The sequence below is a fragment of the Perissodus microlepis genome, chromosome 8 (genome assembly GCF_051167445.1).
Source record: "Perissodus microlepis isolate ML-2025 ecotype Zambia chromosome 8, ASM5116744v1, whole genome shotgun sequence".
NCBI classification, from domain to species: domain Eukaryota; kingdom Metazoa; phylum Chordata; class Actinopteri; order Cichliformes; family Cichlidae; genus Perissodus; species Perissodus microlepis.
This window is the reverse complement of record NC_140468.1, coordinates 23,256,953-23,272,391: the sequence shown is the minus strand read 5'-3', so window position 1 is coordinate 23,272,391 and position 15,439 is coordinate 23,256,953. Positions and strand designations below refer to the sequence as shown.

At 41.7% G+C, this 15,439-nt stretch overlaps 2 protein-coding genes across 2 annotated transcripts in view; one reads left to right on the top strand and one right to left on the bottom strand.

Moving 5' to 3' along the window:
• usp22 (ubiquitin specific peptidase 22) overlaps positions 1-8,308 on the top strand; it is a 31,134-nt gene extending 22,826 nt beyond the window's left edge. The window contains exons 7-13 of the mRNA XM_084938305.1: positions 112-214; positions 2,808-2,966; positions 3,275-3,401; positions 3,485-3,576; positions 5,408-5,470; positions 6,337-6,486; positions 6,572-8,308. Coding sequence (XP_084794431.1) covers positions 112-214; positions 2,808-2,966; positions 3,275-3,401; positions 3,485-3,576; positions 5,408-5,470; positions 6,337-6,486; positions 6,572-6,614 — 737 coding nt within the window. The 3' untranslated portion in view covers positions 6,615-8,308. The remainder of the gene's footprint in view (positions 1-111; positions 215-2,807; positions 2,967-3,274; positions 3,402-3,484; positions 3,577-5,407; positions 5,471-6,336; positions 6,487-6,571) is intronic.
• A 1,840-nt stretch (positions 8,309-10,148) lies between these two features.
• Positions 10,149-13,983, bottom strand: tnfrsf13b (TNF receptor superfamily member 13B). The gene is made up of 5 exons (XM_084938304.1): positions 13,908-13,983; positions 12,815-12,945; positions 12,451-12,567; positions 12,005-12,256; positions 10,149-11,929 (listed from the first exon to the last, which is right to left on the bottom strand). Exons 2-5 carry the CDS (start codon positions 12,924-12,926, stop codon positions 11,667-11,669), a joined length of 744 nt encoding a protein of 247 aa, XP_084794430.1. The 5' UTR covers positions 12,927-12,945; positions 13,908-13,983; the 3' UTR covers positions 10,149-11,666.
• Positions 13,984-15,439: the final 1,456 nt, after the last annotated feature.

Here is a 15,439-nt window from a genome sequence, read left to right as displayed (position 1 = left end):
TTTATAAGCACAGTGGGGATTTGTGAAGTTACACAGTAAGGCTTTTAGTGACAGTGTGCTTTAATGTTTTTGGTGTGTGTGTGTGTGTGTGTTTTCTTTGTGTCCCTACAGATGACAACGGGAAGAAGGCAAACAACCCGAACCACTGTAACTGCATCATTGACCAAATCTTCACAGGGGGCCTGCAGTCTGACGTCACCTGTCAAGCCTGCCAGTAAGTGTGTGTGTGTGTGTGTGTCTGTGAGAATGTGAGTGTGTGTGCAGGGAAAAAGCAACTTAAAACCCCACTGATGCCTCACTAGAGTCTGTATAAAGAGATTAAAGTGTACAGTTCCATCATGAAGACACAAAACAGCCACAAAACAGGCCTCACTTGTCTGCATAAGAATGTCTAATGGCCTGCCTCGAGGTGACCCTCCTCCCCCTCCCTCCCTAATGCCTCCATTCTCCTCTATCATTCACATACTGCACCATCAATCACACACTTGGTGAGCTGCTACACTGCAGCAACAGGAACAGGCTTTCATGGCATGTAAAGTTGATCTCTAGCTCCACCTGGTGGTTTGTGGAGGCAGTTGAAGCTCTGAGTGGACTAGCCCGCCTTTTTTATTTATTTATTTTTTAAACTGATCTGTTATGTGATTAGCTCCTATTTCCATATAAGAGATATTTTCACACACTGGGGCATTAATGCCTTTATTTGGCGTGGCTGAAGTGACGAGTTGACGGGAGAGAGCAGGGGACACGCTGCAGAGGCCACGGGTCAGACTTTAAACCCAGGCAGCGGCATTTCTGGGTCACTGCACTAAGTGTAGCAGTTTGTTTGTTACTGTCAGAAGAAGTTTTAAGCTTATTGTCAAGTCATGCTTAGCTGAGGAACACAGCTGGTGCCTCTCCAGTGGAAAAAAGAAATCAGCAGTAAATACAGTGAGCCACAATTTTGTGATTCCATCCATCCGTTTTCTTCCACTTATCTGGGGCCGGGTCACAGAGGCAGCTGCCTAAGCAGAGAATGCCTAACCTCCCTGCAGCTCATCCAGGAGAACACCTGGGTTTTTCCAGGTGGGCTGGTGTAGTTGTAATCACTCCTGGGTCTGCCCTGTGTCCCCTGTAGTGCATGCCCAGGACACCTCACCCAGGAGGCATCCTTGCAAGATGTCTAAACCACCTTAACTGGCTCCTTTTAGATGTTGTAAGTGGCAGTTCTACTCCAGACATCTCCAGTCTGTCTGTCAGTCTCCTGCTTCCCTCTCCCCATTACTCATGAACAAGACCTTGAGATACCTAATCGCCTCCGCATGGGGCAGCAACTTATCCCTGACCCGGAGTGGCCGCGAGATCCTTTTCCAGCTTAGGACTATGGCCTCAGACTTGAAGTTGCTGATTCTCATTCCCACTGCTTCCCACTCCAGTGTGAGCTGGCCATCACCTGACCAAGTCAACAGGACCACATCTGAAAAGATCAGAGATGAGATCCACTAAAGTGGAAGCCTTTTGCCATTTTAAATCCATCCCTATAAAATTTGACTAACTAAAAGATGCTGTAGAGGAATGCGGCCCTCTTTTTCTTTTTGTGGCAGCTCTGGAGAAAGTCAGAAATTTCTGCTTTGACCAACCATAACCAGACTGTTGCCAGTCAGCGACACTATTCAGAGCTTTCATCTTCATGGTGAGGAAGGCTGCTGGATTAGGCTAGTGTGCAGTGGAGGTCCTGGGTGTAGCAGTCATCTTAAACAGCCATCAAATTTGATTAAAGCTCATGTCAGAACCAGTGACATGGCTTTGAAAGAGCCCTTGTTCTGATGACACGGGCGGCTTTGTGGAGATTCATGGCACCAGGAAGTGGAATTATTAGAGCAAAGAGATGGAGCTAAATTTGACAGAAAGCCGGCGCTGCAGTGATACATCTTGTAATTGTGCTATGGCCCCTTGGCTTAACAAGAACATTATGCATTACAGAGAAAGTAGGCAGAACAATAGATGATTTAGTGGAGCTGTTAGAGAGATAACGGGGGGTGCAGTTTGGAAAATAGATATTAACTGAGCAGTGTTTGTGTTGGTGTTGCAGCTCTGAGCAACAAACTGCTGGGTTGTAATCCAGCTGTTCCAAATGACTGAAGATACGAACACAGTCACAAATATACCATGAACCAGTACGATTTGCTTTATGTCCTTAAGAATGAACACACAGTGTTACCAATTAATGTTCAGCTGCAAAAAACTGATAAATAGACCACCAGTGGAATTCTTTGGCTTTCATTTGTTTGAATGTTGCTTAATTTTTATCTTAAATTCACCTCCTTTCAACACAGTGGTGTACTTTTTCCAGTCAACTGTTTTTTTTTAAACTGCATATTTACACATAAATAGTGTTCATGTGAGTTAAAGACTTTTTTAAAATTCATAACCCTTTTCTCTGTGTGATGTCAATAAGAACAGATAACCTTAATATGGTTGTCAGTAACAGTGGCTCCGCCCACCTGCTGTTTGCACCTCCTGTATTTTTGCAAGAAAAGAAATTATCCTTTAAAGCAAACTGTGAAAAAAATGAAGTTGACATCAAGTGATAATGAGCTTGTGCTGATGTTTCTAATAAAGAAGGGGAAGAAAGTGAGATTCTGGGTTCATCCAGTTCTCATAGCTGGTCATAAAATGACTCTGAGGTAAAATGGTACTGTTTTACCATTTCTGGATCATTGTACGTTGGGTATGATAATGATTATTTTGAGCTGTGACTTCTCAAGAGTAACACTTGGAGTTATAATTGACCGTGTCACGTGACATCCTGGCATCTGTTCGGTTCCCAGTGGTGTTTCAACAACTATAGACCCATTTTGGGACATCAGCCTGGACCTGCCAGGCTCTTCCACACCATTCTGGCCCCTCAGCCCCGGAGGAGATGGATCAGCACTTAACGGAGAGAGTCACACCACTGGAGCCACAACACTGACGGACTGTCTGCGCAGGTAACTGACATATGAAGAATAGATCAGAGAGACATGATCTGAAACGTCAGGATTGAGCTGTAGTCATCAGCATTAAAAGATAAACAGGTGGGGAGTTTTTGTCTGTTTTGTGGTTGTAAAATGAAAAGAATAATTTCAGCGTTTTAATCATAACAATCCTACATGCTCTGCAAACTCAGAGACCCACCCTTTAGCCTCATCCCAGAATCATCATGAGCGTCACATACTCTAAAACTGTTCCTACCCTTCCTGACAGGGGAAGCAGCAGCACTAGTCCCTGGTACCAAATCTCACCCTCTGTTGCCCAGGTTCACCAGACCAGAACACCTCGGGAGCAGCGCAAAGATCAAGTGCAGTGGCTGCCATAGTTACCAGGAGTCTACCAAGCAACTGACGATGAAGAAGCTGCCCATCGTGGCGTGTTTTCACCTCAAAGTAAGAGAGGTTACATTTGACGGCTAATGAAGGGGGATATTTATTACCTGTTCTAACTCGTGGATGTGTGCGTGTGCTCGCAGAGGTTTGAGCATTCGGCCAAACTGCGGCGGAAGATCACTACTTATGTCTCCTTTCCTCTGGAGCTGGACATGACCCCGTTCATGGCCTCTAGGTGAGCACAATCTAAAAGAAGGCTGGAAGCTGTCAAAGAAAACCCAGTAAGGTGCATAAAAACTAGAAGCTGCTGTGTGCATGCTAGGCCTCAATCACAGTAACAACTGTGTTTATATGGACTTGTGTGCGTCCAGTGTCTTTTCTTTTAAAAAAATAGATTTTTGGTCATAAACTGATTTTTGTCATTAATGAGCACAACCGTAAAGACTGATCATTGCAGCAGAGTCTGGATGACGCCTGCATTTCCTAACTCATCAGTCAGCTGGAAAAATATGGTGGCCGTGTTTTATTTCACAGTACATTACTATGTGCTCATATCTAAATATGTTTACATCCTTACTGTGCAAATGTGTATGTGTACTATATATAACACTCAAAAAAATGAAAAGAACACTTTGAAAACACATCAGATCTCATTGTGGGGGGAAAAAATCATGCTCGATATCTGTACTGGTGTGTGTGCTGGGAACTAAAGGATACCACATCACTTGATGGAAATGAAAATTATCAACCTACAATGGGGTGAATTCAAAGAAACCCCCAAAATCAGGAGGAACCCAGGACCCACTGTACCAGGGTAGAGTCTGAGAGTGGATCCAAGGATTTCATCCTGATACCTAATATCAGGGTGTCTTTGCCTAGTCTCTAGAGATCTGTGAGTCCTTTCATGGATGTCCCTCCCCAGACACCACAGATCCATCACCAAACCATTACAGGCAGCATAATGTTCTCCATGGCTTCTCCAAACTCTTTCACGTCTGTAACGTGTTCAGAGGGAACCTGCTCTCATCTGTGAAAAGCACAGAGCATCAGTGGTGGACCTGCCAGTTTTGGTATTCTGTGGCAAATTCCAGTCAGGATCCACAGTGCCAGGCAGTCGGGAACTCAGGCCACCTTCATGAAGTCTGTTTGGTCAGAGACATTCACACCAGTGTCCTGCTGGAGCTCTGGCAGGTGCTCATCCTGTTCCTCCTTCCACAAAAGGAGCAGATACCGGACTTGCTAATGGGTTAAGGACCTTCTACAGCAGTGTTTCCCAACCACTGTGTGTGCCATGAGAAATGATCAGGTGTGCCGTGGAAGATTATCTGGTTCCACCTGATTAGTACTCTCAGCGACCGGCTTGAGTAACAAGCAGAACAATTACATTCTCTTCCACTTCGTACTCTAATTAAATAGGTTGCCAACTGCCAGTAAAATAGAAGAAGTGGTTACATAATAGTCATGCTGACCTCTGTCCTGGAGAAAACTTTTTTGACATTAGACAAAAATGTGAAATATGTGCCGTGGCTCCAAAAGGTTGGGAAACGCTGCTCTACAGCACTGTTGGGCTCTCCTACAGTAACTGCCTGCTTCCTGGAATCTCCTCCATGCTCCTGAGACTGTGCCGGAAGATACCGCAAACCTTCTGGCAACAGCACATATTGATGTTTAAATACCTGTGCAACCTCTTTAGGGTCCAGGTATCGCCTCATGCTCTCAATAGTGACACTGATCCGAGCCAAAACTAGTGGGGGAAAAAAAACAAGCCAGAAATGTGAGAGGCCTGTAGAACTATTTTTGTTTTGGGGACTCAAGTGCATCTTTCATTAATTTTATTAACAACAAAGCAGCTGACACTGAATAACAATGTCCTCTGCTACTTAACTGACCAGATATTTCACTGGCTTGATGCTATAATCTGATCGAAAAGTGTTCTTTTCATTTCTTTGACCAGTCACAGTCGCTTTGCAGTGAATGTTAATTTGTGTAATACATCAGAGGAAACTATTCTGCTTGAAAGAACAACAGTTGGTATGTCGTTACTGAGTCTCTGCCGTGTGTTTCAGTAAAGAAAGCCGGATGAATGGGCAGTACCAGCAGACTGTGGATCCCTTCAACAACGACAACAAGTAAGCAAAGCGACACGTTTGCAGCATCGATTCCACAATAATCCAAAATGACCAAACGTATATTCTCATCCTTCTGTCACCTGACACAGTGAGCCTCGTGGAAACACACCTGACAGGTGCAGCAGGGCTTCATGAAGCGCATGTTTATAGAAATGTGCTGTTTTTAATCATCACAACCTGTCTGCTTGACTGCTTCTTCTTTTCACTGGTCTCACAGCTACATTCATTTCACTGGGTAGAATCCACTACCTCATTTGTTTGCATGGAAATTAGCCCAACAAAATAGGAATTATGAATTTGCAAAACTGCCTGTCATAACAGCTAAGCTGATTATCTGTTAGCTTCCAGTGTCTGGAAAAGCCATTTACAATGCTGCAGTATAATAATAGTCTTTGTACAAAAACATGGTGAACTGGGAACAATAACCTTTAGTGATTTCTAGGCACAACATACTGAATCAATAATTGTATAATGTCCCAGTACACAGGAAGAGCATTACCTCCAGTGAATGATCAAAGTATTAGGATAGTCGAGGAAAATTGGTAATGTGGTAATCAGGAGCTACAGAACGACACGCTGATGCTGCTGCTGTCCTAAAAAACACCACAGGCAGGCTTCAGCTTTCTCCCAGCCAGTTATAAGTGAAACCGGAATTTTTTTTTTTGAACAACAGGAAAAGGAAGCTTGATGAATATTGAGAGCACATTTTTAATCACGTGAGAGCGAGATGAATTTGTTTGTGCAGTCACTGTTGTAGTCCTGGCTAAACTCACAAAACAGCTGAAGAAAATGGTGTGTAGGAAGGAAGTCATTATGAATTGAGTAAAAGCCAAACTGCAGCTTGTTCTGCTCTCTTCCTGTCGCAGGTACAGCTTGTTTGCAGTGGTGAACCACCAGGGGACACTAGAGAGCGGTCATTACACCACTTTCATCCGACAGCACAAGGACCAGTGGTTCAAATGTGACGATGCAATCATCACCAAGGCTAGCATCAAGGATGTCCTGGATAGTGAAGGGTGAGAACGTCAAAGAGCTTGAGACACATTTTTGCTTTTGTGTTTCTGCTGCTGACTGACCTTTGTGGTGCTTTCATCTCCTCAGGTACCTTCTGTTTTACCACAAACAGTTCCTGGAGTACGAATAAGTCCCTGCATCAGCACGGCCTGCAGGATGAGCTGAGGGACGACGCAAGGATTTGTTTGTAACAGAGTGATGAGAAAGGCAAAGAAACACGTTGTCATTGGCAAGTCCCACCCTTACTACACACCAGTCTAGTTACTCTGTGTGACATGCAAGAAGGACACTGTTTGCTGTGCAGGAGAAATCCAACAAATCTGACTGGATGGGCCCTAAAGGAACTTTATGTACTTGAATTCAGGGGATGAAGAAGAAAGCAGCAAGTCCGTGTACAAGTCTGCTAAAAAAAAAAGAAGAAAAGGAGTGCAGAGTCCTTCTACATTTTTGTTCTCTTATCAGACACAAATGCAAGAGAAGCTTCACTTGATCACAAATGCTGTCCTTCACCAATGTCTTGCTACATGCTTCTTGCATAGCTGCATATGTAGGGGAAGAAGCAGAGCAACAGCTTTACACAGAGCTACAAGGCTCTGTTGTGATATTTTTCTTCCCCCCTCTCTTCAAGGCAACCTTCCGGACACAAGCGCACTTGTCTAACACAGCTACGCTCCTCCAAAAGACCAAATATTTCAAGGGTGGAAGTTGTCTTCGTATGCTTTTTCTTTTTTTTCCAGAGTGCAGCTACTGGGGAAGGGAAAAAACACGTTAATCGTAGTATTGTGTCTGAAGTTTATTCCATTTTTATTACTTTTGAGCTTGTAGTTATCGCTCAGAAACCATTTTCCCTGCGAAGGACATGAAGGATCTGTTATTTTCTGCCTGTCTCCTCGTCAAAAATGGGGAAATAGACAACACAGTAAATATATTTTTATACATACTGCAATTTAAAAACATTTGTTTGCGGTTTTGCGTTCTCCCTGAACTCTCACGTTGTTCATCTGCGTTACATTGTGCTGTCAATCTCATATATATCTTTTTTTTTTTTTTTTTTGTACCCATGACTTTCATGACACTGCTGCTATAGGCTGCTTCTTTTTTTTTTATTATTATTTCAGTCATGTTCTCCACATTAATGAAACATTGTAATGATGCTGTTTCAGGTAAATGGCAAAAGAAAGAAAGTAAAGAAAAAAGGAGGAGAGTCTGTACAGTGGGTCACAGGCTCAGTCCTGCAGTGTTAACTGTCGGCCGCATGTTGCTCTAATTCAGTGTGTTTATATGTGTGTGAATGTGTGCACGTGAATATGCTCGAGAAAGAGGAGGATTAAAAAAAGAAGCAAAAGAAATCCATTAAAAAAAACCTCAGCTTAGGTGCGTTTATATAAAATGTGTTATTGAGTGTAAAGAGACAAAGAAGAGCGCGTATGTGTCCTGTTTGTATGCACGTGTGTCGTGCGCGTGCGTATGTAGCGTATGTTCATGTACTGAATCAGTACTTGCATTTAGCATGCCGTCTGAGCTGGGTATCACAGTTTGATAGGATTTTTTTTTTTTTTGTTCCACATGTTGATGACGTGTGTAAAAGTATATATGTACAGTTTGTATGTAGAAACAAAATGGTGAAACCTCAAAGTTGATTTGTTCTTCTATATTGCTGGATCCAGCCACGGGGTCATAATCAGAAAAAAAAAAAGAACGGTAATAATAATATTAAATATCTTGAGCCAGTCAGTCATTCCACAAAAACACATGTAACTGCTGCAAGAACTGGACACAGTGATGGAAAGACACTCAAATAAAGAAGAATCTATATCTGTAAAATCCTTGTTTGTTGCTTTTTGTCACTAATTATGTAAGATTATATTTATGTGTTTATTTTAGTGTTTGTGTTGCTATATATTGTAATGTTATATTGCTGATTGAAGGGTTTGAAAACTACTGTAAAAGATTCATGGTGACAACTAGGAATAGATTAAAAAGGTTTTTTCTTTTCTTGATAACGAACATAGAAGCACACACTAGAATTACAAAGTTACATCGGAACAAAGGAAATTTCTTGAATATTCTCTGTTTTTTACAGACGAGACCAGAGTGGAGATGTTTGGCCACATCAGCCCAAACATGCCAACTGCCAAGCAAGCACGGTGCTGGAGTGGTCATGATTTAGGCTAGCTTTGCAACCACAGGACCCTACTATGCATTCACTGAGTCAACTGTAAGTTTAAACGTTAGCTCATCTGTGAAAACAGATAAAGCTATGTCCAAATTGGGTCATGCAACACGGAAGTGACAGAATGGCTGAAAAAGCGAAGAATCAAGGTGTTGCAATGGTATCAAGAAGGCGATAAAATTGTCTAAAAAATGTTAATAGAAAACCAACAAAATATTTTCTTTTGGAGAAAACAAATTATATAACTGACAAGTAAAAAAAAACCAAAACAAACACATCTTTAAATCAATGAAATTACAAATACTTTTTCCAGCTCTCATTGTTTTAATGTTTCTAAATTAAATCAGAGCGTTCTCATTCCCGGCGCGTAACATCCCATCGATTTGTCACGGCTCGAGGCGTGTCATAGTAATGGGAAAGGTACCCTTCCGCATCCTTATGAAACACTCCAGATTCTTAATTGAAGCGAATGCACTTCCCTTTTTATTCGCTTCGTGGCTTTCTATTGCAGCCCTAACCTAACCTTAACCATAACCTTACATCTATAGGTTCATTCCAACCTGCTCTCATGCCTCAGAATGCGTAACATACAGACGAATTGTCACATATCGTTGGTATGTAACGTGTTGGTATAGCTCGTTTGCATCTGCTGTTTACAAGCTAAGACCTTCACTTGCTTGACATCTTAAAGTGTCGATTATATTTGTACCCTTTAGTATAAGGCTGTAACAGCAATTCATAGCAAAACAGTATGAAACTTTGCAAACAAACCCACTGGGGGAAAGCAGAGTCACAAAGTCTCTTTCTGCATTGCTAAAAATATGCTCCATATCCGTTTTTCACAAAAGTCAAGTCAGGACCACCGTGTCCGAAAGTCAGACGCAGGAGCGGTGTACAGCAAGCGCTTCAGATTCTTATTAGAAGACCCAGAGCAGAGTAAATCCTCCTCTGAAATGCTGACGAGGCGGGTGCTTTTCTGCCGTGCAACAGAACAACACTGCATTGAGACACAGCGTTACAGACATATAGTCACTCGCTTCACTTAGGAAGTTTGAGGCATAGTCTGTATAGCCGTTATGACACTACCCATAACCACATTATTATTCATCTTTGGCTCTCTTGCACAGCATGTGGGGTTTTTTGTTTTTTTTTTCGGTAACCCATAAATGGTTACAGCAGATGGCCGCCCCTCCCTGAGCCTTGTTCTGCTGGAGGTTACATCCTGCTAAAAGGGAGTTTTTCCTTCCCACTGTCACCAAAACTCTTGCTCACAGGGGGTCAAATTATTGGTGGGTTTTCTTTGTATTATTGTAGGTTCTTTACCTTACAATAGAAAGTTCCTTGAGGCAACTGTTGCGATTTGGCACCATATAAATAAAACAAAAAAAAAAGAAAATTGAATTTGGACGCTGACTCACGTTGCCACTTGACATCCACAGTCATATTCAAAACTAGTCATGATGTCACAAAGTCACACTTGTAAGCTTTACTGGCAATATTTATTCATTGTAGCTATTGCAATATGCGGCCTGATGATTTACATTTACACGTTCACAATGACATTAAGCAAAAGCAACATGACAGAAAACCTATAAGCATGTTTCATATGCGGAAATATGAAGTGAAGCATAATGTTGTATTTCATGTTAAAGTGTGTTATTTTCACACTGCAGTCGAGGGAAACCTGAACATCCTGCTGTTACTTCCCTTTAATTCCCGGTTTTCCCAATTGGGTCGATACATATAGAAAAAAAACATTCCCACCTGATCCCTTTAGAATCAGCTGGTTTTTTACAGCATAAAGATGACTAGTAGATAAGATGGCTTATCTACTATCAAAATGTAGATAATAATAAGACCTTTCATATCAATTTCATACTTGTTATATCATTTGACCCTTTAAAAAGTGCACTTTGGGTAAAATTGATTTGGTTTCATGTGCTTACTTATGAAGGTTTTTTATGAGGGTTTAAAACATGCTGGAAAAAGACAAACACAAATTTAAAGGCGACAAATTTCAACACACACGCACATGTGTATTTATATCCTTGTGGGGACATCTCATTGACGTAATGGTTTCTCTAACCCCTTACCCTAACCATCAAAAATGAATGCCTAACCCTGACCCTTACCCTAAACGTAACCATAACCTAATTGTAACCCTGACACTAAAACCACAATTTGAGTCTCAAAAAAGCCTTCAAACTCATTGGGACCGGGATCGGTCCCCACAAGGGCTGTCGGTCCCCACAAGTATAGTAAACATCCAATGTTTGGTCCCCACAAAGATGTTAATACCTGTACACACACACACACACACACACACACACACACACTTACACTTATGTAGTTCATAAAAATCCTTAAAATCAGACAATTTTTCCAGCAAAGATATAATTACAGTTTTTGTATTAAAAGTGAGTGTGAAGGTTTCAGTATAAATGATGAGTGAAGGAACTGAGAGGTCAAAAAACGGTTTGTGAACTGTCGTTATAAAGCTAGGAATTTTCACCCTCTCCATCTTTGTGTCTTGCGACTACGTTATCGGGGGAGGGACTGATCATTAACCAGCCATAACACTCTGGGTCTCTTTTCTGGCTCTCAGAATCACCGAATTTACATGAAATTGAGTTAATATTTGATTTCTTAAGATCTGAAATGAGTGATGGATCTATAGGATTTTCCGGAAAGTGTTAAACAAGTGCTTAAAAGAGTAGAGTTAAGGTCAAGGCTGAGGGCTTGGTTTCGCCCCCTGGTGGTCAGTAAATTCAACCTAGACGCTATGTCCATATTATATTTATAGTGACGGATTGATTTGTCACATACTTTGTCACATATTGTGATGGTGTTTGTAGCATTTCGTTTTTAGTTTTTTTTGCTGTTATTGTTGGTTTTGTTTTTTTGTTTTTTGGGGGGGGTTTACCCCCCAAAAATATCCAGTATATCGACAACCTTCTCTGATGGATCGGAGACACAGTAATTAATTCCAGTTCACTTGCACCACTAAACTCATCCCACTGCTGCCTCCTCCTGGACCTTCATGTCGTAGGTTCGGAAGCTCTGCTCTGTCCAGCAAGCCCCTCCGTTTTGGGTCTGGGCTCTTTGGAGGACAGCTTGCTGGTAGAGCACAGGAGGGTCTCTGAGCGTCCTGCTGTGGGCCGGGCCTCGCACGTTCATGTCGGGGAAGCAGTGGACACACACGCAGGTCTCTGTTGGTAGGGAGTCGTCTGATGGCTCGAGGTTAACGGGGCAGCTTGGAGACATTAGAATATCTATAAGTGAAGAAGGCAGACCCTCGTTAAACTGCTCAGCGTTTCCAGTGGTTTTTTGGTTCATTCCAGACTAACCTTTGGAGCTTTTTCCGAGTTGCCTAGCTGGAATACCAGTCTCCTGTCCCGGCCTGGCCTCGCTCTCTTTCTTCTTCTTGGATTGACTGCCCTGTGTGGATCCTGGGTTAGAGGTTTTGGCCTTGCCTCCTCTAAGAAAGGCTACAAAGGCCAGAAACAAGCTAGAAAACAGCAGCGCCAGGCACACAGCCAGCAGGGAGTAGATGAGGATATCAGAGTCTTTCAGTGTGGAGGGTCCTGCGACAACTTCAGCTAGGAAAGAAGGAGGACAGATCTTTTGACTGAATGCTTCTAGATTCAAATGTCAGGTATATAAGCTCTGAACAATGTTAGTCAATCAGAACAATTTGATAAAGTTTTGATATTTTCCAATACTTCCTTCTTTAAGGTTTAAAAACACAGAAAAACCCCATCAGGACAAAGGTCACCGAGGGGTCAGCACTCACTCTGGCAGTGTGGGGCGCATTCTGGAGGATGTGTGCCGCAGATCTCTTTACACTCTATACATTTGTTTAGCAGCTTATCGTAGTAGTGGCCAGGTTGAGTCTTACAATTTACAGCCTCTGATGCAGAAGAAGACAACGTGAGAGAAGAAGCAGAAGACATGTAAGAAACTGAACTGTGTGGGTTTAAGAGTATCTCTGCTGTTGCTATTACCTTCAGGAAGAAAGTCAAATATCAAAAATACATGTTACATCTATGTCTTCAAGTTTATGTGTAATTCTAGCTGGATTTGAAGTTGCAATCTTGGAAAAGTTGCATTAAAAAATGCCCCTGCATGTGTCTGTGAATGCATGTGTGTGCTCTCACCACAGAAACTTCTGCATCTGCTGATTACAAGTGATTTCTGACATGTCCCCAGACAGTCCATACACCCCACCAAAGCATCCCGATACTGACCTTCAGCACAGCCTCCACCCATCGGCCTGATAACCCTCACACTGAAACACACACACACACACAAAGGGACCAAAACAAATGATTTTATTATTTTCTTTCTGTCTTTGTGACTTGATCTCTATGAAAAGTTTATTTATAAAGAAACTTTAAAAAGATGGGTGGCTGTAAACGAGCAGCTGTGGCATTGGCTAACTACACATGTGTAAGTTATGTTGGTTATTTTATGTGCGTGTTATTCTGGTATTTATATATATATGAAAGCAAAGCAGCTGTGATATGTAATGTATGCAGTGTAGTGGATTAGACTGCTAGCTCTATCCTTGACCCAGTGAAACTGTATTATTTTAGAAATCGAGGCTTTACTGAGAAATATCTCAGTTTTTGTCCTCTTTTTGTGTTTTCCACACGTTTTTGGAGCAAAACTTAGCATAGCTACAACCAGCATCCTTTTAGAAATCATGTACTTTCTTCTTAAGCATATTTTTCTTTGGTCCAGTGAGCACTGAGTCATCCAAGTGCAAAAAGATGCAGATCTCTACACCTCCTCCGCCCTGCTTTCACATAGAGCGCTAAGACTAATGCCCGGGTATATCCGTCACACCCCAGCGAGCAGCACTCTGTGTCTAATTCAGGATTCATATACAGTATGTTCTCTCTTTAACTTTCAGAAACACATATAAAGTCCCCAGCGTCTGAATTCAGAGTACCTTTTAAATGCACTTTGCCATTTCTTTGCTTATTTATGGAGGGCGTTTCTTATTGTTTTGATGTTTGGAATCTACAGAAGGACGTAAACTGCGTTCAAACTGATAGAAAACATTGTTTCTCGTTATAAAAGCCTCAACGAGCCACTTGGTTTGTTATGAAGGTCCTCTATAGGAACTTAACCAGCACTCGATAAATGGATTTGATTCCCACCTGCGTTTCAAATGCTAATGAAGCACATTTATCTTACTTGAGTCGCTGCTATAGGCTGTTAATGATGTTGGCAGAGATCACTTACCAAGCGAGATGAAGACGCGGAGGGAGAATCCTTGATTTGAAGATGAGAGTGACACAGTCCTGTATTTCAGCGTGGAGGCTAATTTAAATATACACTTAGTGCCTGACTGGGGACTTCCCCCTATGCATGAGGAGGATCCTCCCACTTAAACACACACACACAGAGTGAGGTCAGACAAGAAAAGTGCCTATATATTGTAGTCACTTTCCCTTGGACTGTATTTTGAGACTGAGTGTAGTCCATATAGTAAACACGATGTCTGGTACTGAGTGTCTGGCACATGGAAGTGTGAGACAGTTCACTGCACTCTAGTGACCTCCACAGTCACCTGACCGGAGCACTCTTGGGATGTGGTGCAGCAGGAGATTCACATCATGGATGTGCAGCTGATCAAATCTGCAGCTGTGTGATGCTGTCATGGCAATATGGACTAAAACATCTGAGGAATGTTTCCAGCACCTCGGTGAATCTGTGCCGTGAAGAATTAAATCTGTATATAAAGTGTCTGAAGTTGAATCACTTTTGGAGCGAGCTACAAGAGGCTATTAGGAGAACTCATCATTATTATTTTAGTCCTTTTCCACTTAATTACACTTGAACTACACAGAATATGAAATACGCTCTACATCTTTTTTTAAAGAATATAAAACATTCATTAAAAAAGAAAAGATATATGGCCTAGAGCTGAGACGCCACATTTATTCCAGTTTGATCTTAAGTGGGCCAGGCCACGTTTAATCCCTGAAAAAAGTCCAATTTCGACAAAATGTATAAATTTTTGGGGAGGGGGATGTTTTTTATATGATAAAGAAACACTGCTGTAGTAAAGGCAAGAAATCTGTCAGCACGAGTCTCTGGGCTTAATCTGCAAGAGGTAAATGTGTAAAATTATAAACAGAAATTTCTTGTTTATTCACAGAAAATGTCTGTGTTTTTACATTTCTATTGTAGTGAAAAAAATTGATTTAATTTTGGGGGAAAATTGGACCAAGGTTGAGTTTAAATGGGAAAATCAGTCAACACTTTGTGTTACCCACAATTTTTTATGGATCGTCTTCAGAAGTGACATCGACATACTGGGCCTTGGGAGACATGAGTTTCTAGGCTGGCTACGCATGTGACCTCATTGTTAGCACCCACCAACGACACCATAACAGGCTGATGTTGTCATATTGTAATAAAAACAAACTGATGTGACCATGATCATGGAGAGGTCTTCAAGCTGTAAAACTTAGAAAGAAAATACAATTAAAAATACAAAACTTATGCCCTAACTCACATTTTATAAAAACATCCAGTGTGCCAGATTGGAGTCTTTACAGGGTCAATTCTGGCACCTCGAACTAGAATATCAGCAAAGTTTGCCTTTTAGGCCTTTAGTGTGTTTTTAGATCATTGTGCAAAATGCTAAAATGCTGCTACTACAGATCAGAGAAAAATGTGCCAATTTAATCATACTAAAAAAACTTTTTAAATAAGAATTAAGATTTGTGCAGCTCCATGTTCCAGTCTTCGCACACGGAGCTCCTACA

Excerpts from the sequence above, each read along its gene's own strand:
- tnfrsf13b (XM_084938304.1), bottom strand. The coding sequence starts at position 12,926 with ATGGGTGGAGGCTGTGCTGAAGGTCAGTATCGGGATGCTTTGGTGGGG. Across the intron at positions 12,568-12,814 it reads CAGATGCAGAAGTTTCTGTG|AGGCTGTAAATTGTAAGACT; the intron begins GTGAGAGCACAC and ends CTTCTGCATCAG. Across the intron at positions 11,930-12,004 it reads ACTCGGAAAAAGCTCCAAAG|ATATTCTAATGTCTCCAAGC; the intron begins GTTAGTCTGGAA and ends CTTCACTTATAG.